Source organism: Caretta caretta, chromosome 22, assembly GCF_965140235.1.
Source record: "Caretta caretta isolate rCarCar2 chromosome 22, rCarCar1.hap1, whole genome shotgun sequence".
Taxonomy (NCBI): domain Eukaryota; kingdom Metazoa; phylum Chordata; order Testudines; family Cheloniidae; genus Caretta; species Caretta caretta.
This window is the reverse complement of record NC_134227.1, coordinates 17,652,483-17,680,449: the sequence shown is the minus strand read 5'-3', so window position 1 is coordinate 17,680,449 and position 27,967 is coordinate 17,652,483. Positions and strand designations below refer to the sequence as shown.

The window sequence follows — 27,967 nt, the reverse complement described above, 5'->3', positions numbered from 1 at the left end:
CCTCCCAGGAGAGTGTGAAGCCAAATTATTATTTGAAAGGTTGTAGTTGCAAAATGCTGCAGCTGTTTATTAGACACACAGAGTCGTGCCAAGGGCATTGGAGCCCACGCTGCTGTTCTGGCCAGCACCCCAGGCACTGCCAGCCAAGTCAAGTGGAACACAGTGCACTGGCCCTTGCCTTAGCCTGCAGGTCTGCGTGGTGAGCTGATTAACTCTTTACCCTGTGTACAAGTGGCATTCGGGTAAGGTGGAAAGACAGCTGTCCGGTGCCAGAACTGGGCCAAGGAACTGAAGTGTGCCAATGGGTGCTATGTCTTAAGCTGCCGTGGCATTGGGGAAGCAGCCCTCCAGCCCCCTGCTGCCCAGATGAGATGTCAAGTTAGAGGCTCGGGCACCGGAAGGTTTGTAAAACGAAGCGTGATGCTGGGGTAGGTGCCATTTCTTAAGGTGTTTTTTGTCATTCATCTACCTAGGTACTTCTATGGCCCCCGCCATCACAACAGGGCCCCATGTAGCTATGCTTTTATCCTTACAACCCCCTGGTTGTTAGGGAAGTAGCATTGTCTCCATTTTACAGATGGGGAAACTGAGTCAAAGAAGTATTTGTTTTTTCTTTTCCCTCGGTCATGCAGGGGGTGTAGGACGGGGTGTATCGGAGGATGTGGTGGGTGAGAAGGCACGAGCTGGCGGACCCTTTGACCCCACTACAGGACTGGGGAGATGGGGCCAGACGTTGCCGAAGTGCTGTGGCTATGCAGTGTGGGGACCCCAGCAGCCAGTCACTCGCATTCTGGGCACTTAGGGCCAGCCCTGGTGGCTCCCACAGGGGACTGTTATGGGGGACACCATGGGGAGTTATGGGGCAGCAGGCTCCCAGTCTCAGGGTGGGTGGTTTCTTCTCCAGCACCTTTATTTGGGGCTCCTAGGCCCCACAGGCTCTCCCCATGTCCTCAGGTCCCTGAAGGGAAACGCGTTGGAAGGGGAGGGCATAGCTCAGAGAAGGGTTCGAGTCTCCACCCACCCCAAAGCCAGACAGGTCGCGTCTCTGGCCTGGCTGGGGCGGGAAGAGCCAGCCCCACCCTTCCACTCGCCGGGCCCCACCTCCCCCTCACGGCTTGAAGCACTCCACGGGGTCGTTGGAGTCAGGGAGGACATTGCAGTTGATGGGCCAGAGGATGCTGAGGAGGCTGAGGGCCTGCTGGCAGCGCTGCTCTGCCGTCAGGCACACGGAGCGGCAGGGCTGCAGGACGCCCCCGTCCGGCGTGCACTTGGGCACGAAGAGGCTGCAGATCAGCAGGCGCAGGTGCTGGTAGCAGGAGAGCCCCATCAGGGTCTGCAGGGAGAGAGGGAGGCAGTGAGCACCACAAGGCCTGGGGTACTGATGGGGGCGGCTTCCCCGTTTATGGGTGCATTACCCCCTGGGCACTCTACACTGCTGGCACCTGATGTCCCCACCTTCCACCCAAAGCAAATTCTCCACCCAGCCTGCTTGCTTCCCACTGGGTTTCCCTTCCCGCCCAGCTGACACCCCCCAGCCGGGCAGCACAGTCTCCCCCATGGCCCCCTGTGCTGGGCTCACCTTGTAGTCTCGGAGCATGGTGGCCGCTTCCTGCTGGTCTGGGATGGTCAGCCAGATGTTGGGGAAGGAGGTGGTGTTGTAGCTGAGACCCAAGCACACCTCCACTTGGATCTGCTGGCAGGAGGACTCTGCAGGGGAGAGGGCAGGTGATACAGGTGGCAGCTCTGAGCTGGGGGGGTGCACTGGCTAGGACGTGCAAAGAACGTTTGCAGGGCCCATGGGCTCCAAAATCTGGATCCTAGCCCAGCAGGTGCCTCAGAGTTGGTGGTCACATTAGTGTGTAAGGACAGAGGTTCCCTGGGTGCAGAGCTGAGGCCTACCAAACTCATTCCACCTGTGACCTGAACCGGCTGAGGGAAACTGGAGGATGAAGTCCCCCCACCCCATAAGCCAAGTGTTGGTCATTGTAGGAGCTTGGTTGGGCTAGGGGTTGTCACTCACCAAAGGAGGGGGGTGAGACACTAGTGCAGTTGAATTCATCGCTCCCATCCGGGCAGTCATGCCAGCCATCACACACCGACTCCCGCGCCTGGCACTCCCCGTTTCTGCAGGAGAACTCCAAGGGGCTGCATGTTTCTTGGCGGATGAGAGAGAAAGATGTCGGAATGAGCGGGTACTCATCTGAGTACAGCGATGGGGCCTACATGCGATGGGATGCAGTGTAACTATAGTCACCATGGTGACCCCGCTCTTGCAGACCCAACCGGACACACACGAGCAGTCAGCAACTGTAATTACAATGGGAAGCGGTGCCCAACTCCAGTGTAACTACAATGTAACCATGGTCACTGGATCACAGACCCAACTGGACAGTGCTATCATACCGTGACTAGAGCGAGTGTCCACGGGCCAGGATAGCTACAGTGGTATCAATTTGCCACTTCCCGTACAGATGGGAACTGAGGCTCGCTGGGCCTCAGTTCCCATCTGCACAACAGCACTGCTTCACTGGGATGTGCACAGACAAATGCACTGAGGGGGAGCAAAGGGGGAGCAAAATGCACTGGGAAATACCTTGGAAAGAGGAAGTGGGGGAAAGGCAGACCTGGAGGGTGGAGGAGTGGACTCTCCTAACAGTCACTGCTAAGATTTCTGGGCACTGCTGCTTTCTGTTTACCCCAGTGATTCCCCGGGGTCAGAGCTAGGGAGGTGATCGCATTGTTCTCCCTTCGTAACAGCAATCAGCTACTTACTGGGCAGCAACAGGGAAATGACAGGGTGTCAGGCTATTCCCTTGATAAACCTCCCAAGGCAGTTCCCCTCCTAGAAAAAACCGACCCTGTGATCAGCCTGGCTGAGGAGGTCTCTGTCCCCTTCTCAGGGAGGTGTGGGGAGATGGGACGATCCCACAGCTAGGGAGGCAGACCAACGGCCGAGACCCATGCTGCTTTCACCACATGTGATGCCCAGCTCCGTGCCAGCGATGAACCCACAGCTGAGCAGCACCCTGGCAGAGAGTGCACCTGGGTCAGCTTGGCACCAGGACATGCCACTCAGAGATGGGCGACCCTGCCACCCAGCTGGAGGAAGACCGAGTAGCAGGGAGGGTGCGTTTCAGACCCAGGGACCTACTTTCTGTGGCGTTCCGGGCACGGTAGGTGGCAAAGAACCCGTCCTCCGCCACGCCCTCATCTGCCATGAACAGGACGGTCATGACGTGTCGTGAGGAGGTCAGGACGGGCGGCAACTGGGAGCCACAGAACCTGCCAGGAGAGGAAATGTGATGGGAACGAGGGGGCTGAGGAGCAGGGGAGAGAGACCAGGAGGGAGAGAGAGATGGAGAAAAAGAGGGGAGTGAGACAGAGAGGGAAAAGAAGAGAGGAGCAGAAATGGGGATGGGAATGGACGGTGTGTGGGAAGTTGTGACCGTGCCAAATGCCTCCAGAGACTTTTGTCCCCTCCCTGTGCAGCCCGTCTTCTTGCTGTGTGCAGAATATTGGCTAGTACCTTGGGAAGGCATTGATGCCTAGTGGATAAAGCACTGGACTGGCACTTGGGAGCCCTGGGTGCCCTTTCCCAGCTGTGCCACCGGCCTGCCTTGGGTAAGTCACTTCCCCGCTGTGCGAAACGGAGAGAGTAAAACCGACTTGCTTCGTACAGCACCTGGAGATGTATGGCTGACAGGCAGCTAAGGCTGGGTCTGGGAGGGGCAGGACCTGGGTCTCTCCAGTGCTGGGGATGGGGGCATTCAGTCGGGTAGGAGAGAGGTTCCTCTTTCTCCCCAGGAGGTGGCTCTGCAAGGCAGCCCTGCTCAGGGAGTTCTGCCCCCCTCCCCTTCCCTCAGTCTCCTGCCCCCAGCGGCAGATCGCTGAGCTGCGGGCACCTGTACCTGCCCAGGAGGCTGAGGGCATCCGTGCCTGCACTGTCATGCACCTCCACAAAGTCAAAGGTGCAGTCCTCCTGCGACTCCAAGCTGAAGTTGTGGAACTGCAGATCGATCACATGGCCCACGGGCACGGCGATCTGCCAGAGACAGAGCTGGAAGAGACCGATGCCAGTAAGCCTGTGCCAGACATCCCTGCCCGTGTCTGGACGGGGAACTGCCAGCTGGGCACAGACCGGGTGGGATGGCGTGGGAATTATTTCATGATATTTTGTATGGAGCGTGTGTGTGCCTCAGTTTCCCCTATGTGGTGTAGGGTTAAGTAGGTGGTGCGAAAAGCTTGTTTCCTCTTTGTAGAGATCCAGAGATCCGGGTGTGTCTGACGCCTTGCTGCCTGCTGCCCCAGGCCCATGGATAGTCCCAGAAGACAACAGCCACTCCAACTGGATGGAGATTGGGCACCTAGCAACTAACGACCATGGATGCCAGCAGGGTGTGACGAGCAGGGGAACAAGGACAAAGGACCGAGGAGGGGCCGGGTGGGGTTGCTAAATGGGGGCTGCTGGAAATGGGGGAGACGTTCCTGGACTGGGATGAAAGAGGGGTCAGAGGGCTCTGGGCCGGACGCAGATGCTCTACGCTGTAACTTTCTGTTCCCTGTGCTAACCAAGGGCTGTCTACACTGTGTTCCAGACATGTAATAAACCCTGTTGCTGTTACAGTTCTGGCTGAGTCACTGCAGTTTAAGGAAGTTGGGGGCAGGGGGGTACATGGATCCCTTTGGGTGCACACAGCTCCTGCAGGCGGACTCGCTGCAGGGAGCTCACAGTGGGAAGCAGGGGTGGTGAAGGCTCCGAGGTTCAGTCCCCAGAGGCGGGGAAGGCAAGTGGCTCACCCTCGTGAAAGAGTGTGACCCTAAGGGGGCTGGTACACTGAAGGGCTCCTCCCAGGGACTGTTCCAGAGCCGCACGAGAGCACCGGACCTGATCCTTGACACCGGGCATTAAACCACTGCCCACCTCTGGATGGAGGAGCTGCCAGGGTGGCCCAGACTGGGGCATTTCTGGCTCTTCCTGGTGTTCTGGACACAGTGGGGGACCCTATCCCTCTGTGGCTTGAACAGCACAGGGCCAACCTGACCACTCCACCTCCCCTGCCCTCCATAGCCCTGGTTCTCCTTTCTGATGCCAACAGCTGCATGGCAGAGGTTGGCCCTTGTCCTCTTGTGCCAGCTGGGCCACATGACACACCTCCCCGTAGCCTCCACTGCTTAGCACGCTTGCTGCCCCCAGCCCCTGGCTCCCCCCTCACCTGCTGATGCGGGTACGGCTGGGGGTGGCTTGGGGTGGAGAACTGCCCCTCCAAGCTGGTCAGCGACCCACCGCATTCTGGAACAAGACAGACACCATGGGGTCGGATCTCTGCTCTTACCCAGCTGTGACTGGTGCACGCTGGTTATTCTGCCGCCAGCCCTGTGACCCATGGGCTCTCCCCATCCCACCCCCGGCCCGGCACCCCTGGTGCTGTCTGACTCAGTCCTGGCTTTCCAGGGCTCCCTGCACTCTGCAGCACCCGGGCAAGAACATTTCAGACTGTCCCTGCTGAGGGATTTGCTCTGGCCCCGCGTAGTCTGTTAGAGATCGCCCCACCCCATTCAGCCCACAACACATGGACTTTTCCTCCCACGGCTCTGACCAGGCCCCTCAGTCCTGACGCATGGCATCCCGTTTTTCCAGTCCTGGATCCCACCCACTTCTGCCAATGCCCCTCAACCGTTACATGCACCGTCCCCGTGCTGTCCCAGGCCTGGGCTCCCACACTTCACCAACGCCCTGCCAGGCTGTCCTGCCTGCCAGCCCTGCAATGTCCCTCGGTCCGGGCCCCCAACACCCCATTGCAACTCCAGTCCAGGGCCCCACCCAGCGCTGCTGCTGCCCCTCATGCTGGCCCAGGCCTGCTCCCCCCCCTGCCCCGGCCCAGCCCCTGTGTGGCCAAGCCGTGCCGGAGGCCGCCCGGCTGCCCGTGCCTTTGTGTCTCGAGCTGCAGTTGGCTTCGTCGCTCTTGTCCGTGCAGTCGTGGAAGCCGTCACAGACAAGGCCCAGGTGGAGGCAGAGCCCCTGGTCGCAGAAAAACTCGTCCCAGGCACAGCTCTCTAGGACAGACAGACAGATGGACGAGGAAGAGGGGTGGCTGCTGAAAGCAGGAGCCAGTGGCTGGGTGCGGGCCTAGGAACCTGGCAATGCCCCTTGGTCAGCAGCTCCCTGCCCAGGGCCAGTGCCCCATTGCCTGTGGGTTCACAGATCTGAAGGCCAGAAGGGACCACTCTGATCAGCTTTATAACAGAGCCTCCCCCCGCCCTTGGAAGCTGCTCACAGGTGCCCAGGGCTCAGGGTGGCCCTGCATCAGAGGGCCCCTGCTGCCCTGGGAGAGTGAAGCCCCAGGGGTTGGGGTGGTTGTGTGTGGGGGGGCCGCACTCACTGTCACTGGGCACGATGGCGTGGTAGTGGGCGGTAAACCCCAGGGCACCCACGCTGTTGTCCGAGACGAAGGTGACGCGCAGCCGGTTGGAGTTGGTGTTGATTGTCGGGGGCGCCACGTCCCCACAAAACCTGCAGAGAGCAACAAGTGTGTGCAACCGGTGCCCCCTGCCCCAGAGACCCTGGCAAGTGGGGCAGGGAGCAGAGGCAGGCACCTGCCCATTAACCCCTTGAGCCCATATGGCTGGGATGGCCTGGATCCCGTGGTGGGGGGAGGCTGGATCTGCCAGGGTGCCTTCGGAGCAGCAGGGGAGCACAGGACAGCCCCGCTGGGCTCCCTCCACTCCGTTCCTGCTGCACTGCTCTGGGGGGAGAGACCTGCAGGCCCAGGGCAGGGGGCATTTTTGGGCTTATGGGCATGTCAGTGCTGGCTGGAGGCAGGAAGGGTGGACAAGCTTCTGTCTCACAGCTCTGCCAGTACCCCTCAATCCTGACCCAGAACCCCCTGCCATGCCAGCCCTGGGATGCCATGTCCTCCCACTCCCCAGCTCTCCCAGTGCCCCTCAAGCCTGACTCACAGCCCCCTGCCATACCACCCATGGAACACCCTGGCCTTCCCAGGCTCCCACCCACCTCTGCCAGTGCCCCTCAGTCCTGATCCACAGCCCCCTGCCATACCAGCTGGGACACCCTGTCCTGCCCCCCAGCTCTGCCAGTGCCCCTCAAGCCTGACCCAGAACCCCCTGCCATACATCCCTGGTCCCCCTGTCCCCCCACAGCTCTGCCAGTGCCCCTCAGTCCTGATCCACAGCCTCCTGCGCTGGGCTCCTGTGATGACAGGTACGAAGTCCGCACTGGATAAGAAGGGGTTAAGCTCTGGGCCTAGGTGGAGGCACCTGCAAAGCCTGCCCAGCTGGAGGCAAGGTATAAAAGGGAGGCAGCGGGACTAGGGCAGATTTCTGAGCTGGGGAAATGCTAGCAGTACAGCCTTGACCAAGACTGCACAGCAGAGACTGGAGAGACCCAGCGAGCAGGTCAGAAGCTTTGTGGTTCTTTAACTTCCTCTGGGGAAAGGGGCTGTTGGTAGGAAGTGACCTGGGGGGTGGCTGCTTAGCACCCTAAGGTGCAGAACCTGGCTGCCCACCATTGGGCCCTGTATGGGAGCCTGGTGGAAAGGGTGGGCCTGGGCTCCTCTATGCACTCCAAAAGATGGGCCACCCAGGGGGCCTTGGGGGAAAATCCAATTGGGGGAGCCCCTGACTAGCCAAGGGCCAAAAGCCTGTGTCCCCCAAGCTATGGGGAAAGCCCTGAAGTCTCTGTGGGTGCTGGAAGACTTCTCTGTGACTGGTGTCTCTTTGGGGACCCCCCTGGAAGGGGAAGCCTGGATTGTGACCCAGCAGGGGAGCCACAGAAGAGGGGTTGCCTCCCCCAACCCCAAGACAGAATTGTAACTGACAAAGGGATGTCGGGGAGGGAGACCACTTGCTACAGCCCTGCTTGAGTGCCAGGCAGCCCTGGGGGTGAGTGCCCCTCTCCACCCCACCCCCTGCTTTACCAGCACACCTGCCCTGGACCTTCTGCAGGCCCAGCTAGGCTGGGGCCTGGCCTGAGCAGAGGGTGCTGCTTGCTCTGGCAAGTTGCCCACCCTGGCAGATGGGAATCCAGAGCACTGCCCCTCTGCAACTGAGAAACCCATGGCCCAAAAGCTGAGGATCTTGTGGCTGATGTGAGCCTGGATGGGTGGGGATATTGGGGGGGGGGGGGGGGGGTCTGTGATTCATCCAGCCTGGCAATGGGGTCCCTACCTGGATGCCCCTCCCCAAGGGGAGCTGCTGGCTGCTCCCAGCTCTTCGTACAGCTCCACCCTGTCGAAGAGGCACCATCTTGTGCCTTCCAGGCTGAGTGACTCGATCTTTAGCTGGATGGCCAGCCCGTCCTCCACCTGGATGCGCCAGACGCACAGGGTGTTGGGTGGGTAGGGGGCAGGGTACCTGGGGGAGCTGAGGGAGCCCTCGGGGCCCTTCAGGGTCCCCCCACAGGCTGCACAGGGACACAAGACACATTGGAGAGGGAAGGTTACAGTGGGTTGAGTTAAGAAGGGGTTCTTCCCCATATCACCCCAGGATGGGGGGTGCTGTGGGGTGGATGGGGCTCCCTCTCTGTGCCCCCAGCCCTGGAGGGGAGTGGATGGGGGGGTCCCCTCTCTGTGTTCCCAGCCTGGGTGGGGAGCTATGGGGTGGGTGGGGCCCCTTTCTGTGCCCCTAGCCCTGGGGCTCAATGCTTACCCTAGTCAGAGAGGGATCCTCTCTGCTCTTAGCTGCTCTCCCCACTGCTCCCCCTTACTGGGATTAACATGGGGCTAGTCAGGGAGGTGAGGAGGGGGGCTGTGAATGTGGCTCCCTGTGATCTCCCTGGACAATGGGGTCTCGGTTTGGGGTCTGATGCCCTCCTGTGCTCAGTAGGGTTGGGGGTAGGTCTCTGGGTCCCCTGGCCTGGGGAGAGGCTCTGCGAGGCCCCAGGTACTCACAGGGCTCTGGTGTAGTAGCTGGGGGCGGCTCTCTCTGTGGCTCGGCGGTGCCTGCAGGTGCTGTGGTGGCGTGGTGATGGTGGGCAGATGCAGTCGCAGAGGAGGGTCCGGCTGAGTGTGAGGACTGCAGCTCTGCTTCCACAGGGAGAGCCGAGAGTGGGGGTCAGCCACTGGAACCAGGGTCTCTGGGCAGGCAGCTGAGACTCTCTCCCAGGGATCAGACACTGCTGGGGGGGAGGCCTGGCCTGCAGCTGTCTCCCCTGCTTGGCACCCCAGATTGGGGCGGGGGGGGGAGCAGGGGCTCGGAGCTAGGTGTTTGGGGGCTGGGGAGTCTCTTCCCTCCACCCCGAGCTCAGTGGATTTCAGGCTGTCAGTAATTCCAGCTGGAGGGTGGACCAGGTGGGGCCAGGGTCTTGGTGGGGTAGCAGTAGCTAACCCTTACTCCATTCCCGCAGGTGTGCTCCCAGCCCCACTCGCTGCCCTGACCCTGGGGGGGGCGGGGGTGTAAGACTGCAGCTGGGTTGTGCTGCTAGCATGCCGGGCCCCCCACACGTGCTGTCCATCCACATGCCCCAGCTGCCCCTGCCCTGGTACTCACGGGAGATGATGATCCCCAGCAGCAAGGCGAGTAGCAGCAAGAGCAATGCACTCATCAGTGCTACGCACAGCCAGGAGAACTTGCAGTCGGGCCCGTGCTTCCTGCCCGCCCTGCCCCAGAGCCGCTGGCCTGCGGGGGGAGCTGTGTGCACAGCGAGGGGTCACTGGTGAGCATGGCTGGGGGCCCCCCCCTTCCCAGAGCCCTAGGGGAGAGGTCTGTGGGGCACCCAGCCCTGCCAGCGCTAAGGGCAGTGAGACAGGACCCCCAAGGCTGGAAGAACTGGGGAGGGGACCCTGTGGGGATACACCTGGCTCTGGGTACGAGCACAGGACCCCTCAAGCCATTCTTGGGATACCCAATATTCTGGCCCTGGCAGCCAGTGGGCGCTGTGTTGGGTGGGACCTGTGGGTCACTGCTCCCCCTCTGGTGCTTGTGGGTATACAAAGTGCAGCTGGAGGGCACTGGAACAAGCTGCTGTGGGGCACAGGACCAGCTCCTTGGGGTACATCGAGTACAGGGGGCCTGGCTTGAGGGCACTGGTGTGACCGTGGTGGCCCCCTGACAGCCAGTACTGTGTGGTGCATGACTCCCTTAGGGAGGACCCTAGGGTCTGCTGGGCCCATCTCCCCCAGGCAGAGGGAGATCCCCTGCCTCTCCTCCCTGTTCCCCTCAGGGGCTGCCCACTCAGAAGGGCCCACTGGTGCTAGGGCCCCCAGGGGGCTGGTACCGAGGCCATCCCAGGAGGATCCAGTGCTGCTCCCGTTCTCCCCTGCCATCTGGTGCGGAGTGGGGGGTGCGCAGCCAGCCCCCTCGCTCTCAGGCTCGAAGATGGGATTGCAAAACTCCGTCTGCAAGACACAGAGCAGGTGGTTAAGGGGCTGGTGTGGCTATGGTGGGGGTGGAGCGCATGGGACACAGTGCAGTGTGAGGCAGCAGGGAGGTGAACAGTGCTTTGTGGGGTGGGGAACATGGGGCATGCTGGACTGTTCATTAATGGGAGTCAGGGCCTTGCTGGGGGGTGGGTGTGCACAAGGGGGCCAGCCCTGGGTGCTGGGAACAGGTGCACATGGCAGGGAGGGGTCAGTGCTGGGGAGGAGAAAGCAGGAGGTATGGTGGGAGTGGGAAGTGAGGTCCTCCCCACACAAGGCAGAGCAGGTTAAATTAGGTCAATTAACCTCATAGACTGCCCCAGGAGGAGAACCAGGGCTCAATAAAGCTGAGTGGAAGATGACCTTCAGGTGGGGTGGTCTAAAGGGAAGAAGCTGAGAGCAGAATGGGCTGCTGGGGAAGCAGTTGCTCCCTGGGGGAGGGAGTTTGGGCAGGAATGTGGGGTGCATAGGAAGGAATCCAAGGAGTGCTGGAGCCTGGGAGCAAGCAGACGGTGGCTGCTGGGCAAAGCATTCCAGGGCTGGAACCTGGGGTTGTGGGCAGGCCTGGTTCCCTTCCCTGCTGCTGAGAAAGTGGTCCAGGGCCCGGCTGTGGTGCAGAAGGACTGTCTGGAATGGCAGGCGGGACAGTGGATCCAGGAGGGGAGGACAGTACAGTGACCTGGCCAGGGCGTGGAGCCACAGAGGAAGCCACGCGAGCCCTGGAGAGCGAGGTGGGATGCAGCATGAGCAGCTGTCGGTTATGGGGAGCATCAGACCTGAAAGGAGCAAGACCCCAAACAGATGCCCCAATGGTGAGTGAATCCCCTGATGGGGGTCTGTACCAGGCATCGGGGGAGGGGGACTGCATGGTATTGAGGGTGAGCTGGGGGAAGCACATGGCACTGAGGGGTCAGGGCTTGGGAGGTGACTGCCTGGCCCCAGGGGCAGGAGGTGACACCAGCAGCAGGAGCTCTGGGCCAAGCGGGTTCAGGGCCAAGACCCCCACACAGCTCCCTCCCCAGTGGCACCTGCTGCCGCCCGTACCTTACTCTGCTCCAGCCTGTCGGGGCACAGCGTGATTTCAGTGAAGTCCTTCATCGCTGGGGGTGATTCCTGGCAGGATCTGGCTAGAATTGCTCCCCTGGTGCATTCCTCGCCCTCTGGGTCTGGTGGGCCCTGGCCCCCTCCCATGGCCCCTCTGCCATCGGCATGGCTGTTCCTGATCACTGCAACAGCACAAAACGACTCCTGAGAGGTGCGACTGGGGTTTGATCCTTCCCCCGGGACATCCACGTGGCTATTGCGGAGCACTCAGAGCTCTGGGTGAGCTCAGTCTGCCTGCTGCGGGGAATGTAAATGGCCAGGCTGGCTGCTTTGGCTGGTACCAAAGGTTGGAAGCCAAGGAATGGTTGTACTGGACTCCAGGGGGAGGGGGCTGGGAAAGCCACATGGCAGTGAAAGAATTTTAAAAGCATTAAAAAAAACAGCCCAAGCCCCAACCCCTCCTCCCACCTTAATCCAACTCAGCTGAGGATGCTGAGGTCAAGTCCCCTGGCATGGCAAACAGGAGTCTTAAAGGGACAGCACTGTTGAGCTGGCTTGGTTGGACTGGTGCTCCCCAGGAGCTGAGGACCCTAGTGGCTCAGGCAGCTAGATCTGGGATGCATGGAGGGGTCCCCCATCAAGTTGATGAGATGACCTGCCCTGCTTCCCCTGGGCTATATGGTGCTGTGGGTAGGTAAGCGGCTGTTGTGCTCCACCCCAGAAGTGGCTACATTGTGGCGTTGGTGGTGGTGGAAAGCACCCCTGTATTCACACCCTACATGCCACTGCACAAAATAGGCCTTGTGAGGGATCATTTGAAAACTAATAACTTGCTGGTTGATAACTTAATGTAAAGTTATGAAATCCCCTGTACAATGGCACATGTTCAAAATGCCACAGCCTTGCCCAGGCAAAGGTGTTAGACTTGTCTGGTCTGGCCCAAAGAAGGCAATGTGTTTACTTGTGTGCAAATTGAGGGAAGCAGGGTCCTCAAAACTGCAGGGGGAGGAGATAGCAGAACTACAAGTTCTATTCCCTGCCAACAAGAAGGGAAAGGTGCATGAAACCTCTTTGCCCACCAGACTCCATGTTGCCTTCCTCACAGCTTGCATAAACTTTGCTTTGAGGGGTAACCTTCAGTAGGACCCACTCCTAAGGTTCCCTGGACTATAAAGGGGTAGAGAACCCCAAGTAATCTTTTGCCTAAGACGACCAGGGCCCCTGCACCTTTGGGCCTCTGGGAGAGAGCCTGACCCAGGAAAGGGACAGTCCCCATCTTGTTGGAAGGCTGCGGGTGAGACCATCTCAAACCAAGCTTTGAACCAAAACTAGTTAGATTGTTAGACTTAGATGCATGTTCACTCTTCTTCGCTTGTAGCTAGTTTCACCTCTTCTACTTGAATTCACTTAATCCTACCTTTGTTTTGTTTTTGATACTAATCTAAAACAATCCAGTGCTGTGTGTAAACCAAACTGTTTGTTAACTCAAGTTAAAGCAACAAACTGAATGTTGACTCTTTACAGGGGCAACAAACATGAAGATCTGAACTGTTCAGGAGAAGGCAGGTCAGTGCAGAACGCACATCTTTGGGGAAAGCTGGGACTGGGAGTGTGCTGGGGTCACCCCGAGAGGAGTAACCGAGGCTGCTGAAAGCCAGTCTTGCTGGACTAGGCTGCAGCTCTACATGGATGCTTGTGGTGTGACTAGGGGTCTGGTTGTGAGTGGTGCAGGGTGGGAGTTACAGCAGCAAAGCTGAGAGGCAGCCAGGGTTACAGGGCATGTGATGACCCAACCCCTCACTGGTCTGGACTGCACCCCAGAGTGGGACGGTAAGGTATGCTGATGTAGTACATTCCTGAGGAGCATCTCCGAGCCCCTGGCTTACATTGCTCTATGAAGCCTTAGCCATCCTTGAGGTGCACAGAGCAGTGTCTATGGAGTTTTCTGTAATTGTATGTGGCCAATGTGTGCCTCAGTTTCCCCTTTATTTTTCATGGTTACTGGAGTTGGAGGGAGACAGTCTCTCAGGGCAGGCTAAGAGACATAAGCATGCATGATGCCTAGCTGTCTGAACCTGAATGGGTCTGTAAAGGACTGGTGGAGGCTGACACCCTATCAATGGAGAATCTGAGAGGACAATGGCAAACCCTGTCACCAGGACATGGACACCTGGCAACCAATGCCCCAGAGGGAGATGGATTTCTCCACCTCTCTGCAGGGAAGCTGGGCAGAATCCCCCAGCTCAAGAACCAAGGATTGGGAAGGTGTAAAGGGGGGGAATAAAAGTTGTCATCTGGAGGGCAGCTAAGTGCTCACCAGGGATCTGAGGAAGGAGATGATGGTGCTTGGAAAGGGGGGTACGCTACAGTTTGGCTGGGCTCTGGGCTAACCTGAAGGACCTTGAAGACTCTGGGCTAACCTAAGGACTTGCTGTGTTCCCGTTGACAAATAAACTTACTGTTTTGACCATGCTACTTGAGTCATTGCAAAGGCTGGGTGAGGTACATTAGAGGGTGAGGGGGGTCTCCAAGTCTCTCCAGGAGCATTTCTCAGTTGGCCTTGCTGAATAGAGTGCCCGCTGTGAAGGAGGAGTGCTGGTGCCCCAGAGATTCAGTCAAAGGAGGGGGTGAGGCTGCATAGCCTATTCTCTGCAGAAAAGTGAGACCCCTTGGGGGTCTGTCCCCCCAAAGGGGTTCCAGCTAGAGACTGTTCCAAAGCTGGGGGCGGAGCACAGATCCTGTGGAGCTATCAGTAGGTCAGTGCTATTATCCCTGCATTGCAGGGGGGAAACTGAGGCATACATAGAAAATATTAGGCCCTGAAAAAACCTAGATAGGTTCCCCTCAAGGTGCTGCAGTTAGGAGCTAATGTCCCCTTTTGAAAAGTGCCTTTGGAGCCATTGGCTTTCAAGGAGTGTTCTGCTCCTAAGTCACTTGCATGCTTTTGAAAATGATTCTCCTAGTGGCCATCACTGGGGCATCTGTGCACCTGCTTTGCCCAAGGTAATGCAGCCAGTTGGTGGCCCAGCCAGGAGTAGAACCCAGCAGTCCCACATCCTAGCCCTCTCCTTGGTTGCACTGGTGTTAGTGGGTGGGAATTAAAGTCCGCCTCTTCTTTTATGCTTGTCTGATGGGTGCTGCCTGGAACCAAGCTGCAGGGTCAGACATCTTATGAGAGAGTGTGCCTGGGGTAGGGAGATGGAGCTGGGGCCTTCTCCCATGGTCTTGAGTCCCTCCCAAGACATGATCCTGGCCCTCAAGCTGCTTTTGCTCCCCTGGACAGAGGCCGCTTAGGGACTTGTGTGGAGTATTCATGAGATCTCCAGTGGTGGCCTGGAGGCAGCAGGGCTGTCACTGTCCCAGGGGGTCTCAGGTCCTGCACTTCCAGTGGGCTTGTTAGGGGGTGAATGTGTCTGGGGGAGGAGCCTGGTTCTCCACCCCACAGCAGCTGGTGAGCATTCCCTTGCTCCCTCCAGGGCATTACTGATGCCACCAGTGCCCCATGGGCCTGCAGGGAGGGGGGTTGGAGCTGGATGTGGAGTGAGCGAATTCCCCTGGCTGTGTTTACCGTTGGCTGGGCTGGGTGCAGCGTTTCCCTAGTGCCTGGCGCCAGGGCCCAGCCAGTCACATTCCTGCAGCCCCTCAAGGCGAAGCTGTTTCTCTGTTACTAAGCAGTGGAGAAAGGGCTCATTGTGCAGGAGCTTTGGGGAGAGCTGAGCTGCAGGGGGAGAGCCCAGTACTTAGGGCTCCCAAGACTGGGGCATGTTAATGGGTGGCGCGGGGGAGGGTTTACAGCAAAAGGCTTTGCTCTGGGCCTGGATCTCTGCTTCTCTAGCCAGCCCTGGGTCCCTTTTGCAGTGGTGTCGTAGTTCTCATTCTGTTTCATGCTGCACAAGCCAGGCTCCGGGGGGCTGCAGGAGAAACTTGCTGCCTGCCTCAGGCCCAGGTTAAATGGTGGTCCCAGCTTGCTTTAGGCCCTGCTGTCCTGCTCTGGGGGCAATGAGAATCTCATAAGCCCTCTGGGCAGCCAAGAGCTGTGCCCTGGCACAGAGCACGGCTCTATCTAGCCCACTGCCACCAGTGAGTAACCAGTGGCAGGATAAACCCCCTAGCTGGCTGGGCTTACCTGGCCCGGGGGCGGGTTTCCACAGCTCATGCCCTTGAGCTGCAGCATTAGGCTGGGAGGAGTGTGGTCTGTCCTGTAGCGTTAGCTTGGGACGCACACAGCAAGGCAAAGCCTGGGGGTGGTGTTCAAGCTAAAATTTATTCCTGTACAAGTCTCCCTTGTACTCTACACTCTTCCGCTCACCTTGCTTACACAGTAAACAAGCAATAACCAAACCAGCACCTCTGCTCTGCTCAGCCTCCCTCCAGCTGCTGTCTGGGCTGCTCCTGTAGCCAACTCTTCCCCTGCAGCAGGTGCCCCCAGCCACGTTGAAAGGGGCCCTGGCGAAGCAGTTGGAAAATGTCCCTTTCAATCTAAGTGTCAGTCCTCTTAGACCTGTTCTTGGGGCAGGGCGCAAGGAGCGGTTGAGGGAAGCAGGCAAAGCAGCCAGGATGCCCCAGCTGTGCAGTGCCAAGAACAGGCAAGTGGCACAATTCAACATGGCTGTGGGGGCATCTCTGAGCATGCCAGGGGCTAGCTTAGCTGTAGGGTGTGGTGGGATGCTCTGAATGTGGCTGGGGGGGAAGGGAGGAAGAGAACAAATTAGAGAAAAGACTAAAAAGGCAATTGAGATTCCCTGGCCAATCCAGGGGAAGCCCAGTGGGGCTGGCTTCACGCCTCTGTGGGAGGGAGAGGCTGCTGCTCACCATTCCCAACTGCACAGAGACCCTCCCACGCCCCCTAAAAAAAAAAAAAAAAGCTGGCTCTCAGGAAGCTGCTGGCCCTCATGGCATAGGCTGGGCATGCCCCAGAGGATTATGGGAACATTACTTCAGCTCACATGCCCCTCCCTGCTCTCAAAACATTTTAAGGCACGGTTGTACAGCAGGCTGGTAAACCCACCCAAAGCGAGTCTCTCCCCCTTCCCCGATGCTCCGAGCAAGGAGGCCCCATAGGACACCAGTGTGGGCACTGTGGATTGAGAAAAGTCAATTAAAAATGAACTCAAGAGTATCCCCCCAAAGTGCTGAGATGCAGAACAGTCACTCCAGGACCTGTCCTGGGCTCCCTGTGCACCGCTGGGCGTCATCCACACAAATCCGGTCATAGCCTGGCCAGGGAGTTTCAAATCAATAATTCACTGCTACGACTGCTCTATGGGCAGAGCCACCAGCCAAGTTGCCTCGGGCTATTGGAGAAGGGTGGCGGGCTATTAGTCCGGTTTAGAGGAGCAGCCCCTGGCTGCAGCGAGCAGGGTGGGGCCGAGCTGGAGAGCAGGTGCGGTGTTTCCATAGTGCAATTCAAGATGGGGTTCCCAAGCAGCAGGCTCCAAATGGTGTGGTTGCACCAGGATGAGATGGAGGTACTCTTGGGTCCCCAAACCCCACTCGTGTCTGCCCCGGGGTGGGAGGGGTTGGTTGCTTGGAGTTAATGGGACAGGCAGGCTTCTGCGCCCCTTGGCATTTATTACACACTAAAGAAAAGAGCAAAATAAGCTAAGAATCCAATCCCCGCCCCTAATAGCAGGAATCGTCCAAACTGTCCAGCCCCCTCTGTGCCGGCATCCTCTCCGCTGTCTGTGCCGCCGGTTGGTCTGGGGCTCCACTTGTCTTCAGCCTCAGCCGCAATGGGCCCACGGGCAGGAGAAATCTACCCCCCCACCCCCGGCCAGGGTGCTGGCCCCATTTTAGGGGTGGTTTCTCTTGCGTCTTGTGTTGTTTTTTAAAAAAACGAACCGATTAATAGAAATCCCTGCCAGAGTCGTGGCCGTCCTGGGTCTTCCCGTCTCGGCGTGGCCATGCCATGCTCCCAAGGGGCCGAGCGGGGGGGCAGGAGCTACATGCGGGAAGACGGGCTAGCCAGCTCGTAGAAGAGCAGGTAGGCGTCGCTGCTGCGCACGTGGCTGGAGGACATCGGGGTGACGCTGTAGGGAGAGAGTGGCGGTCATGGCACAGGAAGGGAAGCTACCCGCATAGCAGCCCCCAGTCACCCCACAGCTACAGAGCTACCCCCACAACACCCAGAGCCTGTGCAGTCCCCAGTTACCCCACATCTACAGATCTCCCCCAACAACACCCAGAGCCCGTGCAGCTCCCAGTCACCCCACATCTACAGAGCTACCTTCACAACCACCCTAGCCTGTGCAGTCCACAGTCACCCCACATCTACCTAGCTACCCCCACACTACCCAGAGCCCATACAGCCCCCAGTCACCCCACATCTACAGATCTCCCCTGACAACTCCCAGAGCCCGTGCAGTCCCCAGTCACCTCACATCTACAGATCTCCCCCAACACCCATTCCCCATGCAGCCCCCAGTTACCCCACTGTGATGTTGCACTCCATAAGATTTTATGAAAATATGCTAATGAGTGTGAATATAATGTAACTGGAATACGCTTCATGCAAAAGGTCTCTTGTAAGGTATCATTACAAAGCTTATAATCTACTGAGTGTGGTCATCCTATTTGTATGACTCTATCATACCTGTATCTGAAAGTAGGAATATAAAACATAACTCTGAGGTCCTATTGTAGTTATGCAAAGTGTGGGCCATTAATGGTGGTTTAGAATCTTGATGGGTTCCATCAGGAGGACAATTGACTGCAGATGGCTCTGTTACTTGCAAGCCTTCCTATGAGTCAGGCTGGGAAGAATGAAGGCTTGGGGTCTCACAGGACATGTGACCATGTCACCTGGTACTGGAATCCATCTTAAACCTGGTGCTTTTCCATTTAGAAGGAGGGGTGGGGACCCAAAGAGACAAAAGATTGCCGCCTTGTGCCAAAGGTATATAAGGGGGTGGAACAGAACAAAGGGGGCTGCAGTCATGAGAAATCCCCTAGTTTTTATCACCTGAGCTGGAACAAGGACTGTACCAGGGAAAGGATTGGGCCCAGACTAGAGAGGAGTCTAGTCTGTGAAAGAAGCTTACTGGAACATCTCTGAGGGTGAGGTTTCATCTGTAATCAGTTTCTTAATGTATTCTTCTTAGACTTGCGTGTTTTGCTTTATTTTGCTTGGTGACTTACTTTATTGTCTGTTATTACTTGGAACCACTTAAATCCTACTTGTTATACTTAATAAAATCACTTTTGTTTATTAATTAACCCAGAGTAAGCCATGAATTCCTGGGGGCGCAAACAGCTGTGCATATCTCTCTATCAGTGTTATAGAGGGTGGACAATTTATGAGTTTACCCTGTATAAGCTTTATACAGAGTAAAACAGATTTTCTGGGGTTTGGATCCCACTGGGAACTGGATATCTGGGTGCTAGAGACAGGAGCACTTCTTAAGCCGCTTTTAGTTAAGTCTGCAGCTTTTGGGGGACGTGGTTCAGACCTGGGTCTGTGTTTGCAGCAGGCTGGCGTGTCTGGCTCAACAAGACAGGGTACTGCCAGGGAAAAGGGGCTCTCAGCACATCAGGTGGCAGTCCCAAGGGAGTTTCTCTGACTCAACCTGTCACAGCGGCATAGTCAAGCAGGATCTGTGCACAGCTGATTGCTTTGAAATGCTGGTAGTGATTTTAAGTGAGGTTTAAGTGTGTTGGCTGGAGAACAGACAAAGTGATTACCGGTTAGTTATTTTCTGTTTGCTTATTTTGGGTAAGGGAAATAGGGACAGAAAAGTAAGCAAAATAAGTAAGAGTGAAGATCAGAAGAAGCTAGAACTGCACAAGTTGCAAATTGCCCAGAAAGGCAGAACGCTGGGCGCTGGGAAAACGGGCTCACAGGTCGTCTCAGCACATCAGGTGGCAGTCCCAAGGGGGTCCCTGTGACCGAACCCATCACACCCACATCTACAGATCTCCCCCCACATCACCCAGAGCCTGTGCAGCTCCCAATCACCCCACATCTACAGATTTCCCCCAACACCCATTGCCTGCGCAGCCCCCAGTTACCCCACATCTACAGAGCTACCCCCACAACCCCCCTAGCCTGTGCAGCCCCCAGTTACCCTACATCTGCAGATTTCCCCCACAACACTCATTGCCCATGCAGCCCTCAGTCACCTCAATCCACAGAGCTGCTCCCCACATCAGCCCACAATACCCATCCACCTCCCCACATGCCCATACAGACCCCTGGCCACATGGGAAGTGGGACAGGTGCCTGGGATGCCAAGTGCCAGGATTACCGGGAGTCGTTGAAAGTGTGCCACTCGCCAGACACTGGGCTCTTGCAGTAGGCTGTGTAGTGCCCTCCCATGGTGGTCCCGGAGTGATTTGAGATGGCATACAGGTTGTAAATGGCATGATCTGTAGGGGTGGGGCAGAGCAGAGCAAACCCAGCAATTAGCGAGGGTAGGGTCCAGCGTGCTCATCCGGACCCCTGCTGCTGGAATCCCCTGCCGGGCTGGTATTGTGCCCTTGGGATTCCACTAGCAAGGCACAAAGAGCAAGACCCCAAGGACTGGGCAGAAGAATGGGGGAGGGGGTGAGCCAGGACTCCTGGGTTCTATTCTCCGCTTGGGGAGGGAGAGTGATCTTGAGTGAGCAAGTGATTGGGGGAGCCAGGACTCCTCAGTTCTGTTCTTAGCTCTGCCACTGGCTTAGTGCATGGCTTTGTGTGTGTCACGTCCTGTGCCTCAGTTTCCACACCTGAAATACAAGGCTAAAGACATGTCCCTCGGGGGCTGGGGAATTCGTCCACCACTGTCTGGTTCCCTCGAGGGTGTGGGGTAGAGGGGTGCAGCAAGGCAGAGCGTGCCATGCAGCCTCTGCTGGGGCAGGACACAGTCCTGGGGAGACAGAACGTACCCACACCCTGTCTGTGGGATGAGTGCACTGGCAACCAAGGACACACAGCTAGTGGGGAGAGTTCCCTTGGGGTGGTTCATCAGCCACCAAGCTCCCTGTGCCAGGGCCCGATTCGAGGTGGCTGCAGCACGGGGAAGGTGTGCAGGCTGAAGTCTGTTGGGGATGACTCAGCTTGGGTGGCAATTGCTGGGCTGATGAGGCAATGGGATGGGTAAGTGGAAGGATCTAAGTGGGAGGGAGAGGAAACGGGAGAAGTTCAGAGGGGCAGCCTGGGTGGAGGAGAGGTGGCTGTGGGGAAGTCTGCTTTGCTGGCAGGCTGCAACCCACTCTCTTGACCTTGGTAAGTGAAGAATAAATCCGCACAGGGAGGAAGGGTCACGACTGGGTGTGTGTCTGATCTAGGGCCAGGCCGGGCAGTGTGGCACACTGGTTAGCGACAGGGGTGCTCCGTGACATGCCCCTGATGCCCAGTGATGGACGCTGATGGATGCCGTGAGGGACGCTGCCCCAGCCCTGCCCCATCAGCTACGGGCATGTTGTCTCCCTGTGCCAGCACACCCAGCCCCCGCCTTGCCCCAGGGCACTCACTGCAGCTCTGTGCGGCAAACTCCCGCAGGTCCAGGTCCTTCAGCTGGAAGCTGATGAAGGTGGTGAGCTTGCTGGTTCGTATCCTGGCTTCAGAGAAGCGCTTCAGATCTGGGGGGGCGGAGTCAAGGAAAGGGGGCAGGGCCAGGACAGATGGATGGGAGGGAAGGGTGGGAGGAGATGTGCACAGACCCCTTTGCCCTCTTGGGGATGGGCCCGGGTCTTCCTCTGGTATGTCCCACTCAGCAGAAGCTGGATCTGCTAATGCCTGGGGGTAGGAGGTGACTCCCACCCATATCCCTTTGCCCCAAGACCCCCCACCCTCCCGCCCCATGGCATATGCTGCCTAGGTGCTGGGATCTCCACTGCAGGGAGCTCCGGGGAGACTGATGGATACGAAGCACCAGGATCTTTGGAAACCTCTGGACGCTGAACTTCTTTGTGCACCTTGTCCTGGTTTTGCAACGACAGCATGTCTGGGGGAGACAAACCAGGATTAGAGGGGGATCCTGATAGCATCATCGGGGGGCTGAACCCAGGAGCCCTGGGCCAGGCCCGAGCGTGCTACCCACAGGGGAACTTCAGCAAATAGGCCCACCGTCTAGCGGAAATGGGGCACAGCGGAAGCAAATCCAAGCCTATCCCTGAGCCAAGATGGTGCCCACCTTGAGGGCAGGCGGCCTCATTTCCATGGGGCTGGGATGCGGGACCAACTGCTACAGCAAAACTGTGATGTGGGCAAATGGCGCAGTGCCGAAGGGTGATGATCTCTGTACCGCACCTCCTGATCCCTAAACAGCAGTCTGCCTGTCCATCTGTCCCTGCCCGTCCATCCCTTCCTCCCACCGTTTCCCCACCCATCCCTCCCTCACTGGCTTTTCGTCTCCATCCAGCACATCGTCCTTGGTGAAGAGCCGCAGGCAGTCCAACAGGGTCACCTCGCCGTAGCTCTTCTGTGGGGAGCAAAGAGTGAGGGTCAGAGCATGCCCAGGCAGGCAGGATGGGGGGACGCTGAGCAGCAGGTGGGGGTGGGGGCATTACCTTGGCAATGGGCAGGGACAGGTCCCAGAAGGGGTCGAAGGCCGTGGAGCAGTAACCACACTCGCTGCAGGTCAGGGAGCTCTTCAGCTGCCCGACGAAGAGATCTGGGGTGGGGTGGGAACGAGAGGGGGTGAGAGATGCCCAAGGCACTGCATGGCCCAGCCCTCACCCGGCAGGGCTCTGACCATCACAGCAACCGTGTCTTCTACTGATCTATCCATTTGTGTACTGGATGTATGGGGTCTGAGCCGGCTGCCTGCCCTCCCCTCCATAGACACTGCAATTCCCCTGCCCGCCTCCACTTCACTCCCTGGGCCTTGCTATCCTTCCATCCACTCCCTGCCCCCATGTCCTCCCCTCCCCTCCCCGTACCCAGGCACTCACCTCCGATCCGGCTATCCTCCCTCTCCTGGTACTTCTGCCACATCTGCCTCCCTTTTTCATCGTCACTGCAGGGGACAAAGAAGAGACAGAGTGTGTGAGATGCCTGCCAGGGCCAGCGCCCCACCAAGGCCTGAGCTGCTTTGCAGTCTGCAGGCGGAAGCATGCCAATTAGGAGGGAGCTGCAGGGAGCATGCTCTGCCCCCTTTACGGTCACTGGTCCAGGACTGATGCTGGAAAAGCTTCTCTGGTCCTGAACTCCACTACTGTGCCAGTGGGTCTCAAACCCTTAAAAGCACGGCATGCTGAGGGCCTTCAGGCTTTGCATTTAGTCCACTTGAATTTTAGTCCAGCACTGCTGGAGCACTTGATGGCTCGCGAGTTGAGTGACATAAGAGACCAGAGCCGTACCCCCATACATCAAGCCTGGGGACTCCATATATTTGGGATCTGTGACTTGCTAATTCCAGGGCTAGCAATGCTAAACCCTACAGACATGACGGCAGGCAGGTGTGCAGAATGCCGGGCTGTTACAGGGCTGCCGGCTCCCCCGAGCTTGGAACGCGTGGGAAGAAGGGATCCCCTCACATTAGCAGGGCTTTCTTTCTTTTCTTTTCTTTTTCTTTTCTGGAGGGGACAGTTACCTGCCCAGTTTGGGATCTGCTGGTGATTTTCCTTCCCTGTGGCTCGTTTATTAGGCCCCAATCTCCCCTCCGCACCTGCAGCCCCCGTCTCCCCCCAGGCCCCATCATAGTTGGGTTCTGGTGTCCTGGGCGTTTGCTGCCAATTTGGTCCAGCCACCACCAATCTGAACTTGCTCAGAATCACCCCAAAGAGAGAGCTGGCCAAGGCAGGCCCCTGGGGTTGGGTTTAGCTGGTGAAAAACACCTCTGGGACCCCTTCTCCAGTTCCAGGCTGGGCGTGAGCCAGCTGGCAGGGAGCGTGGCTCCCTGGCGATGATGGATGGATGCTGCTCTGCAGAGGCAGCGTGCGAGAGGCACCAGTCTGTGCCACGGGTGTGGCTCTCTCCTCGCGCGCGCCGCCTACTTACGGCAGGTGGTCCAGGTTGTCCAGGTTGGATCTGGGCCGCACTAGCACCTGGTTCACCTCGCTGTGGAGCCCATCGAGGAGGAAGCGCAGGAATTCCTGAGCATCCTGCTGGCTGGAGTGGACAAGGGAAGGGTAAGGAACCACTCCCTGGGCTCCACAAGTCCCCCACCCCACCCCCCGTCTAGCCTAGGCTGTGGCAGAGCCTTACTTGTAGCCGACAAAGCGGGGTGCGTATCTCTGGATCTGGGTCTTGAATTCCGAGGGGCTCACCACTTCATTGGGGGACGAGGTCCAGAGCAGCTGGATCAGCTTTGCGAACTCTGCCAAGAGAGAGTGCAAACGAGGGTTACCAGGGCCTGCAGCTTGCTCCAGCCCAATCCCCCAGGTCCCTGGTGGCGTGTTCAGAACCGCAGCCCCATCTACCGGCGGCTCTCCTCTGAGGGGGGACTGTCCAGCTTCTTACTCCGCAGATCTGCTCCCAGCGCATATTCACGGCCAGATCTACTGAGCAGAGGAGCAGCAGGAAACCTGGTCTGCTCTGCCTGGCCAGGGTCTCACGGAGGGAGCTGAAGCCTACACCTTGGGTATCAGCGGCAGAGCTGGCAAACCTGGAGGAGGAGTCGTCAGCCAGTCAGATTTAAAAAGGGGTCTTATGAATGAGTCAGCGAGAAACATTTTGTTGCCACATGTTAGACACACATCTGGTGGTCATCAGCAGGGTGTTTGTAGCTGCTGGGAGTGGTGCAGTTATTCTATATCATGTCATGTTGAAACCTTAACCTGAAAAAATCATAAAATCACCAAAAAGGCCACAACTTGGAGAAACACGGTCTATTTTTTACCAAAAATTGGCAGAAAGCTTCTAAATTCAATTGCCTACGAACTATGTACTCAAAATAATACTGTTGCGGAAAGTTTGGGGAATATTTAGCCCCTGGTGACATATTTTATGCATTTTCCCATATTTGTCTGCCTTTGGTTAAAGCAAAAGTCTGTAGTCACACGACAGTATGAGCTTGTTTGTATCATGTAATACATCAAAATATCTGTCATTATTTGTAGGGTGGACTGATTGGAGAAGACTTTCTGTCTGCTATTTTATGACTATTGGCTACCGTGCAATGATTTCTGCATCAGCAACTGATGTAAATACAGAGTACACCAGGATGAAATATTTTCAGGATATGTTCCACTCTCTGGGCCAAGACTGGACTTACGACGTGTATGATGAAGCAATGTATTGCAAAGCACAGTTGATTAAATGGAGGAATCGAACCGAATTTGACAATGACCCCTTTGAGATGGGAGGCGTGCATCGTACAGTGAATTTCCTGGGTGACATAGGCAGTGTGATACAGGAAAGTGGGTTTGAAGACCTCCTTGTGGAAGCAAGCATCGATGGTGCTTCAGTCATCAGCCATGCTGTAGGAGCGAAAGCACATAACCGTGGTGTTAGAATCCAGAAACCTATGAAGGAAGCAATGAATCATTTGAAATGGGTGGCACTGGGCAATTCCATGAACAATGATGTTCTCCCAGGAGATTAGAAGAGATGCATCTTGGAGAAAGTTTGACCTTGCACGGAAGCATTTAAAGATGTGGACAAGGCACACAGAGAAAAGAGCGTGGAAGCACAGAATGCTCTGGCAGACGTCATGAACAGAACCCAGTCACTCCACCAGCTCATGGACACTTACGTTACCCAAGGGAAAAACTGCTGAGATACATTTCTGCTCTGGGAAAACTATGTAATGGATAAAGAAAAGGAGTACTTGTGGCACCTTAGAGACTAACCAATTTATTTGAGCATGAGCTTTCGTGAGCCAGAGCTCACTTCATCGGATGGCTCATGCTCAAATAAATTGGTTAGTCTCTAAGGTGCCACAAGTACTTCTTTTCTTTTTGCAAAGACAGACTAACACGGCTGTTACTCTGAAATATGTACTGGATGTTGCCCAACTCCTGAGGGATACACTGCAGCAAAGAGAGGAGATAACAAGTCCTCGTCGCTTGAGACACTGGCAGAGATGATTGCACTTGAATTGCAGTGTGGTCATATGAACTATGCTAGATGGGGTTGTGTAAATGTACCAGAAGCCAGATATATGTCCCATGCCAGCTGACAGTCAGGGTACAGAATACCAGACTGCTCCACGGCCATGTCATGCCATATACCACAGAAGCATGTGGCAATCACTCAACGAGGACTGTGAGAAGCATCTGCATCTTTGCACAAAAGATAAGGCGCTGACCAAGTATTACCTGACTGTACATTTTACGTTATTCGCAGTGATGTGTTTTCCCTGAGATATCTGAGGGACAAGGCAGGTGAGGTAATATCTTTTACTGGACTATGGTGAAAGAGACAAGCTTTCGAACACCAAGAAAACTCAGTCCAATCAAAGATATTACTTCACCCACCTTGTCTCTGCACATTTTAAGGCAGCTGTAACATCTACACAAGGCAGATGTGTGGAATGCAGCCTTCAGAAGCAGATCTCCACAAAGAAGTGACCACAAAGGGCATTGCTACAGATGAAACTGCTGTCCAAGATATTATAAAACTTGTGACTGAAAGTATGACAAAACCTTTATGCACTGAACCTGGAACAAGCCCAGACCACAGGCAGCCACTTGTGAACACTGCAACATCTACTGTGACCCCACCTGAAACTGAAGAAAGTTTGCTTGATCACAGAGAACGGCACACAAGGAATGAAACAGTTTGTAACCAGGAGGCTGCAAAGGGGTGAGGGAGACGTCTTTGAGCCCATAAAAAGACACAATCTCAAATCATTTGATAATCGCAACAAAACAACTGATCAAAAGAAGAAGCAGAGCTGGGAACGGACATGTGTTGTATGTTGTCAAACATTCATGCTGTCAGTAGAAGTGACTCTACTTCAGCTTTCGGTGGCACGGCAGAAAGAGCTGGCTGACGACAGCCGCTGAGCTGGAGAGAGAAGAGAAACCAAAGAGGTCTTTTCTCCCTTTTAAGGTTCCACAGTAGTTCATCTGCCATTGATGGGCCTTCTCTGTTGGGCAGGACATCACACCTTCTGCACACCAGCATTTCACACGACCTGATGTCTTTCTCCTCATTCGTGATTTACAGTTACCAAGGATTACAATGCAAACACTTAAATATTACCTTATACCATTGGGTACAGATATTATAAGCGAGATTAATGCATGCAGCAATTTACAAACGTTTTATAAAATCTAAACACATTCTTACACTTCTAATGTCTGTTTTAACAATATTAACACACAGGTGAGTCAGATGGGTTCCAGCCAGGTATTTGTCAGTGTTCAGGTGAGACCGAGGGGCCTTGGCATAAGCTGTCACCTGGTCTCTCAGTGTCTATTCTGCATTGCCCACCCAGATCTCAGGGCTTGCAGCATTCACAAAGCACACCCATTCACACCTCTGTTGGACTTAGTGATGTCTGTTGTATGAACGCCAGAGCATCCCCACTGTCAGCAATCCCTCTTCTCCACTGGTCTCAGGACTACATGCCCCTGGCATGCCTGTTCTCAGCTCCCTTACCTCCCAGTGCTCTTTGCTTGTAATATGGACCAAGTATACTCTGTCTCCGCTCCCCTCTGTCTCAGCATTGTGGACCAGACCCACAAAGGGGTATAGATGTGGCAATCTCACCATTGCCCTGGCTTCCAGATGCCTAGAAAATCATTGGAACAACAATGGGATTCCCAATGCCTGAGTTAGGGGCTTGGACTCTGTCTTGGAGGAAGGGGCAGAGACAGGTACCAAAGAATGGGATACATAAAAACAAGAACGACAGTCACAGAACTGCCGAAGCTAGCCACTGGGACATGCCAAGAAGAGGGGCGGTGCTAAGCCCTGACCCTTTTAGGCAGCTTGGGACCGAGATATATTTGTGATCTGCAGCCAGGAACCCCTCCTGGAGTAAGCTGACTTAGGTGCATGAACCATTTTGTGTCAGATTGATATGTACCTGCCGAAGATCATACAAAACAGATTTGAGCAGAGGGGGAAGGAGGCACAGGCCTTCTGTGTAATTTTAGTGCGATGGTTAGGGTCCTCACAAGGGCTGTGGGGGACCCTGCTGCAAATCGCCCTAAGTGCCTATACTAAGAAGAGATTTGGAGAGGTGGCAAATGCAGCCCTGGTAGGTGTTCCCAGACCTTTGGAGTTCTGTGATTGGGGGTGGGGATGCCTCTCTCTTGCCTGTGGAAGCTGTTCCACTTTAATTAAATGGTATTTGGGCCTCAGGCTGACCCAGTTCCCTCTGTAGGCTGATGGGTGTGCGCCTTGGGTGGAGGAGATGTGAGTTCAAACCTCCCTGGGTAGCGTTGCGGGTGCCTCCTTTCTTGCCTTTCAAAGCTGTTCCACTTGAATTAAATGGTATTTGGGCCTCTCCTTACCGCAACACCTTCTGTAGGCTGATGGTCACACTGGATGCCTGGGGTGTGTGAGATGTGGGTTCGAATCTTCCCTGGTGTGTGTCCCTGGACCTTTCTCTATTAGCGAGGGGGTTGCCTGCCTCCTTCTTCTTGCCCATTGAAGCTGTTCCACTTTAGTTAAATGGGCTCTGGGCCAGCCTCACAGCTACCCTCACTCTCTAGTCCAGTGGTTAGGATAC

At 56.4% G+C, this 27,967-nt stretch overlaps 2 protein-coding genes and 1 long non-coding RNA gene across 9 annotated transcripts in view; 1 reads left to right on the top strand and 2 right to left on the bottom strand.

Moving 5' to 3' along the window:
- Nucleotides 1–40: 40 nt before the first annotated feature.
- Nucleotides 41–11,809, bottom strand: MFRP (membrane frizzled-related protein). Its single transcript, XM_048827421.2, has 13 exons — nucleotides 11,418–11,809; nucleotides 10,232–10,352; nucleotides 9,505–9,645; nucleotides 8,907–9,038; nucleotides 8,185–8,419; nucleotides 6,381–6,511; nucleotides 5,929–6,054; nucleotides 5,214–5,290; nucleotides 3,909–4,057; nucleotides 3,152–3,282; nucleotides 2,021–2,155; nucleotides 1,580–1,707; nucleotides 41–1,333 (listed from the first exon to the last, which is right to left on the bottom strand). The coding sequence occupies exons 1-13, from the start codon at nucleotides 11,562–11,564 to the stop codon at nucleotides 1,109–1,111; spliced, it is 1,878 nt and encodes a 625-aa protein (XP_048683378.1). The 5' UTR covers nucleotides 11,565–11,809; the 3' UTR covers nucleotides 41–1,108.
- Nucleotides 10,636–26,597, top strand: LOC125625400 (uncharacterized). Its single transcript, XR_007353542.2, has 3 exons — nucleotides 10,636–11,185; nucleotides 12,942–12,983; nucleotides 24,402–26,597. It is a non-coding gene; the product is annotated as an uncharacterized LOC125625400 (long non-coding RNA).
- USP2 (ubiquitin specific peptidase 2) overlaps nucleotides 15,663–27,967 on the bottom strand; it is a 57,970-nt gene continuing 45,665 nt past the window's right edge. For all 7 annotated transcript variants that reach the window (XM_048827416.2, XM_075122151.1, XM_048827417.2 and 4 more), the window contains 9 exons: nucleotides 23,548–23,659; nucleotides 23,341–23,451; nucleotides 22,293–22,357; nucleotides 21,909–22,012; nucleotides 21,740–21,820; nucleotides 21,265–21,343; nucleotides 20,871–20,978; nucleotides 19,661–19,781; nucleotides 15,663–17,446 (listed from right to left, as the gene is read on the bottom strand). In XM_048827416.2, the coding sequence (XP_048683373.1) occupies nucleotides 17,359–17,446; nucleotides 19,661–19,781; nucleotides 20,871–20,978; nucleotides 21,265–21,343; nucleotides 21,740–21,820; nucleotides 21,909–22,012; nucleotides 22,293–22,357; nucleotides 23,341–23,451; nucleotides 23,548–23,659 (869 nt within the window). In that variant the 3' untranslated portion in view covers nucleotides 15,663–17,358. The remainder of the gene's footprint in view (nucleotides 17,447–19,660; nucleotides 19,782–20,870; nucleotides 20,979–21,264; nucleotides 21,344–21,739; nucleotides 21,821–21,908; nucleotides 22,013–22,292; nucleotides 22,358–23,340; nucleotides 23,452–23,547; nucleotides 23,660–27,967) is intronic.

Excerpts from the sequence above, each read along its gene's own strand:
- MFRP (XM_048827421.2), bottom strand. The coding sequence starts at position 11,564 with ATGGGAGGGGGCCAGGGCCCACCAGACCCAGAGGGCGAGGAATGCACC. Across the intron at positions 9,039-9,504 it reads GCTGGGGATCATCATCTCCC|AGCTGCAGTCCTCACACTCA; the intron begins GTGAGTACCAGG and ends CTGTGGAAGCAG. Across the intron at positions 1,708-2,020 it reads TGTCTCACCCCCCTCCTTTG|AGTCCTCCTGCCAGCAGATC; the intron begins GTGAGTGACAAC and ends TCTCCCCTGCAG.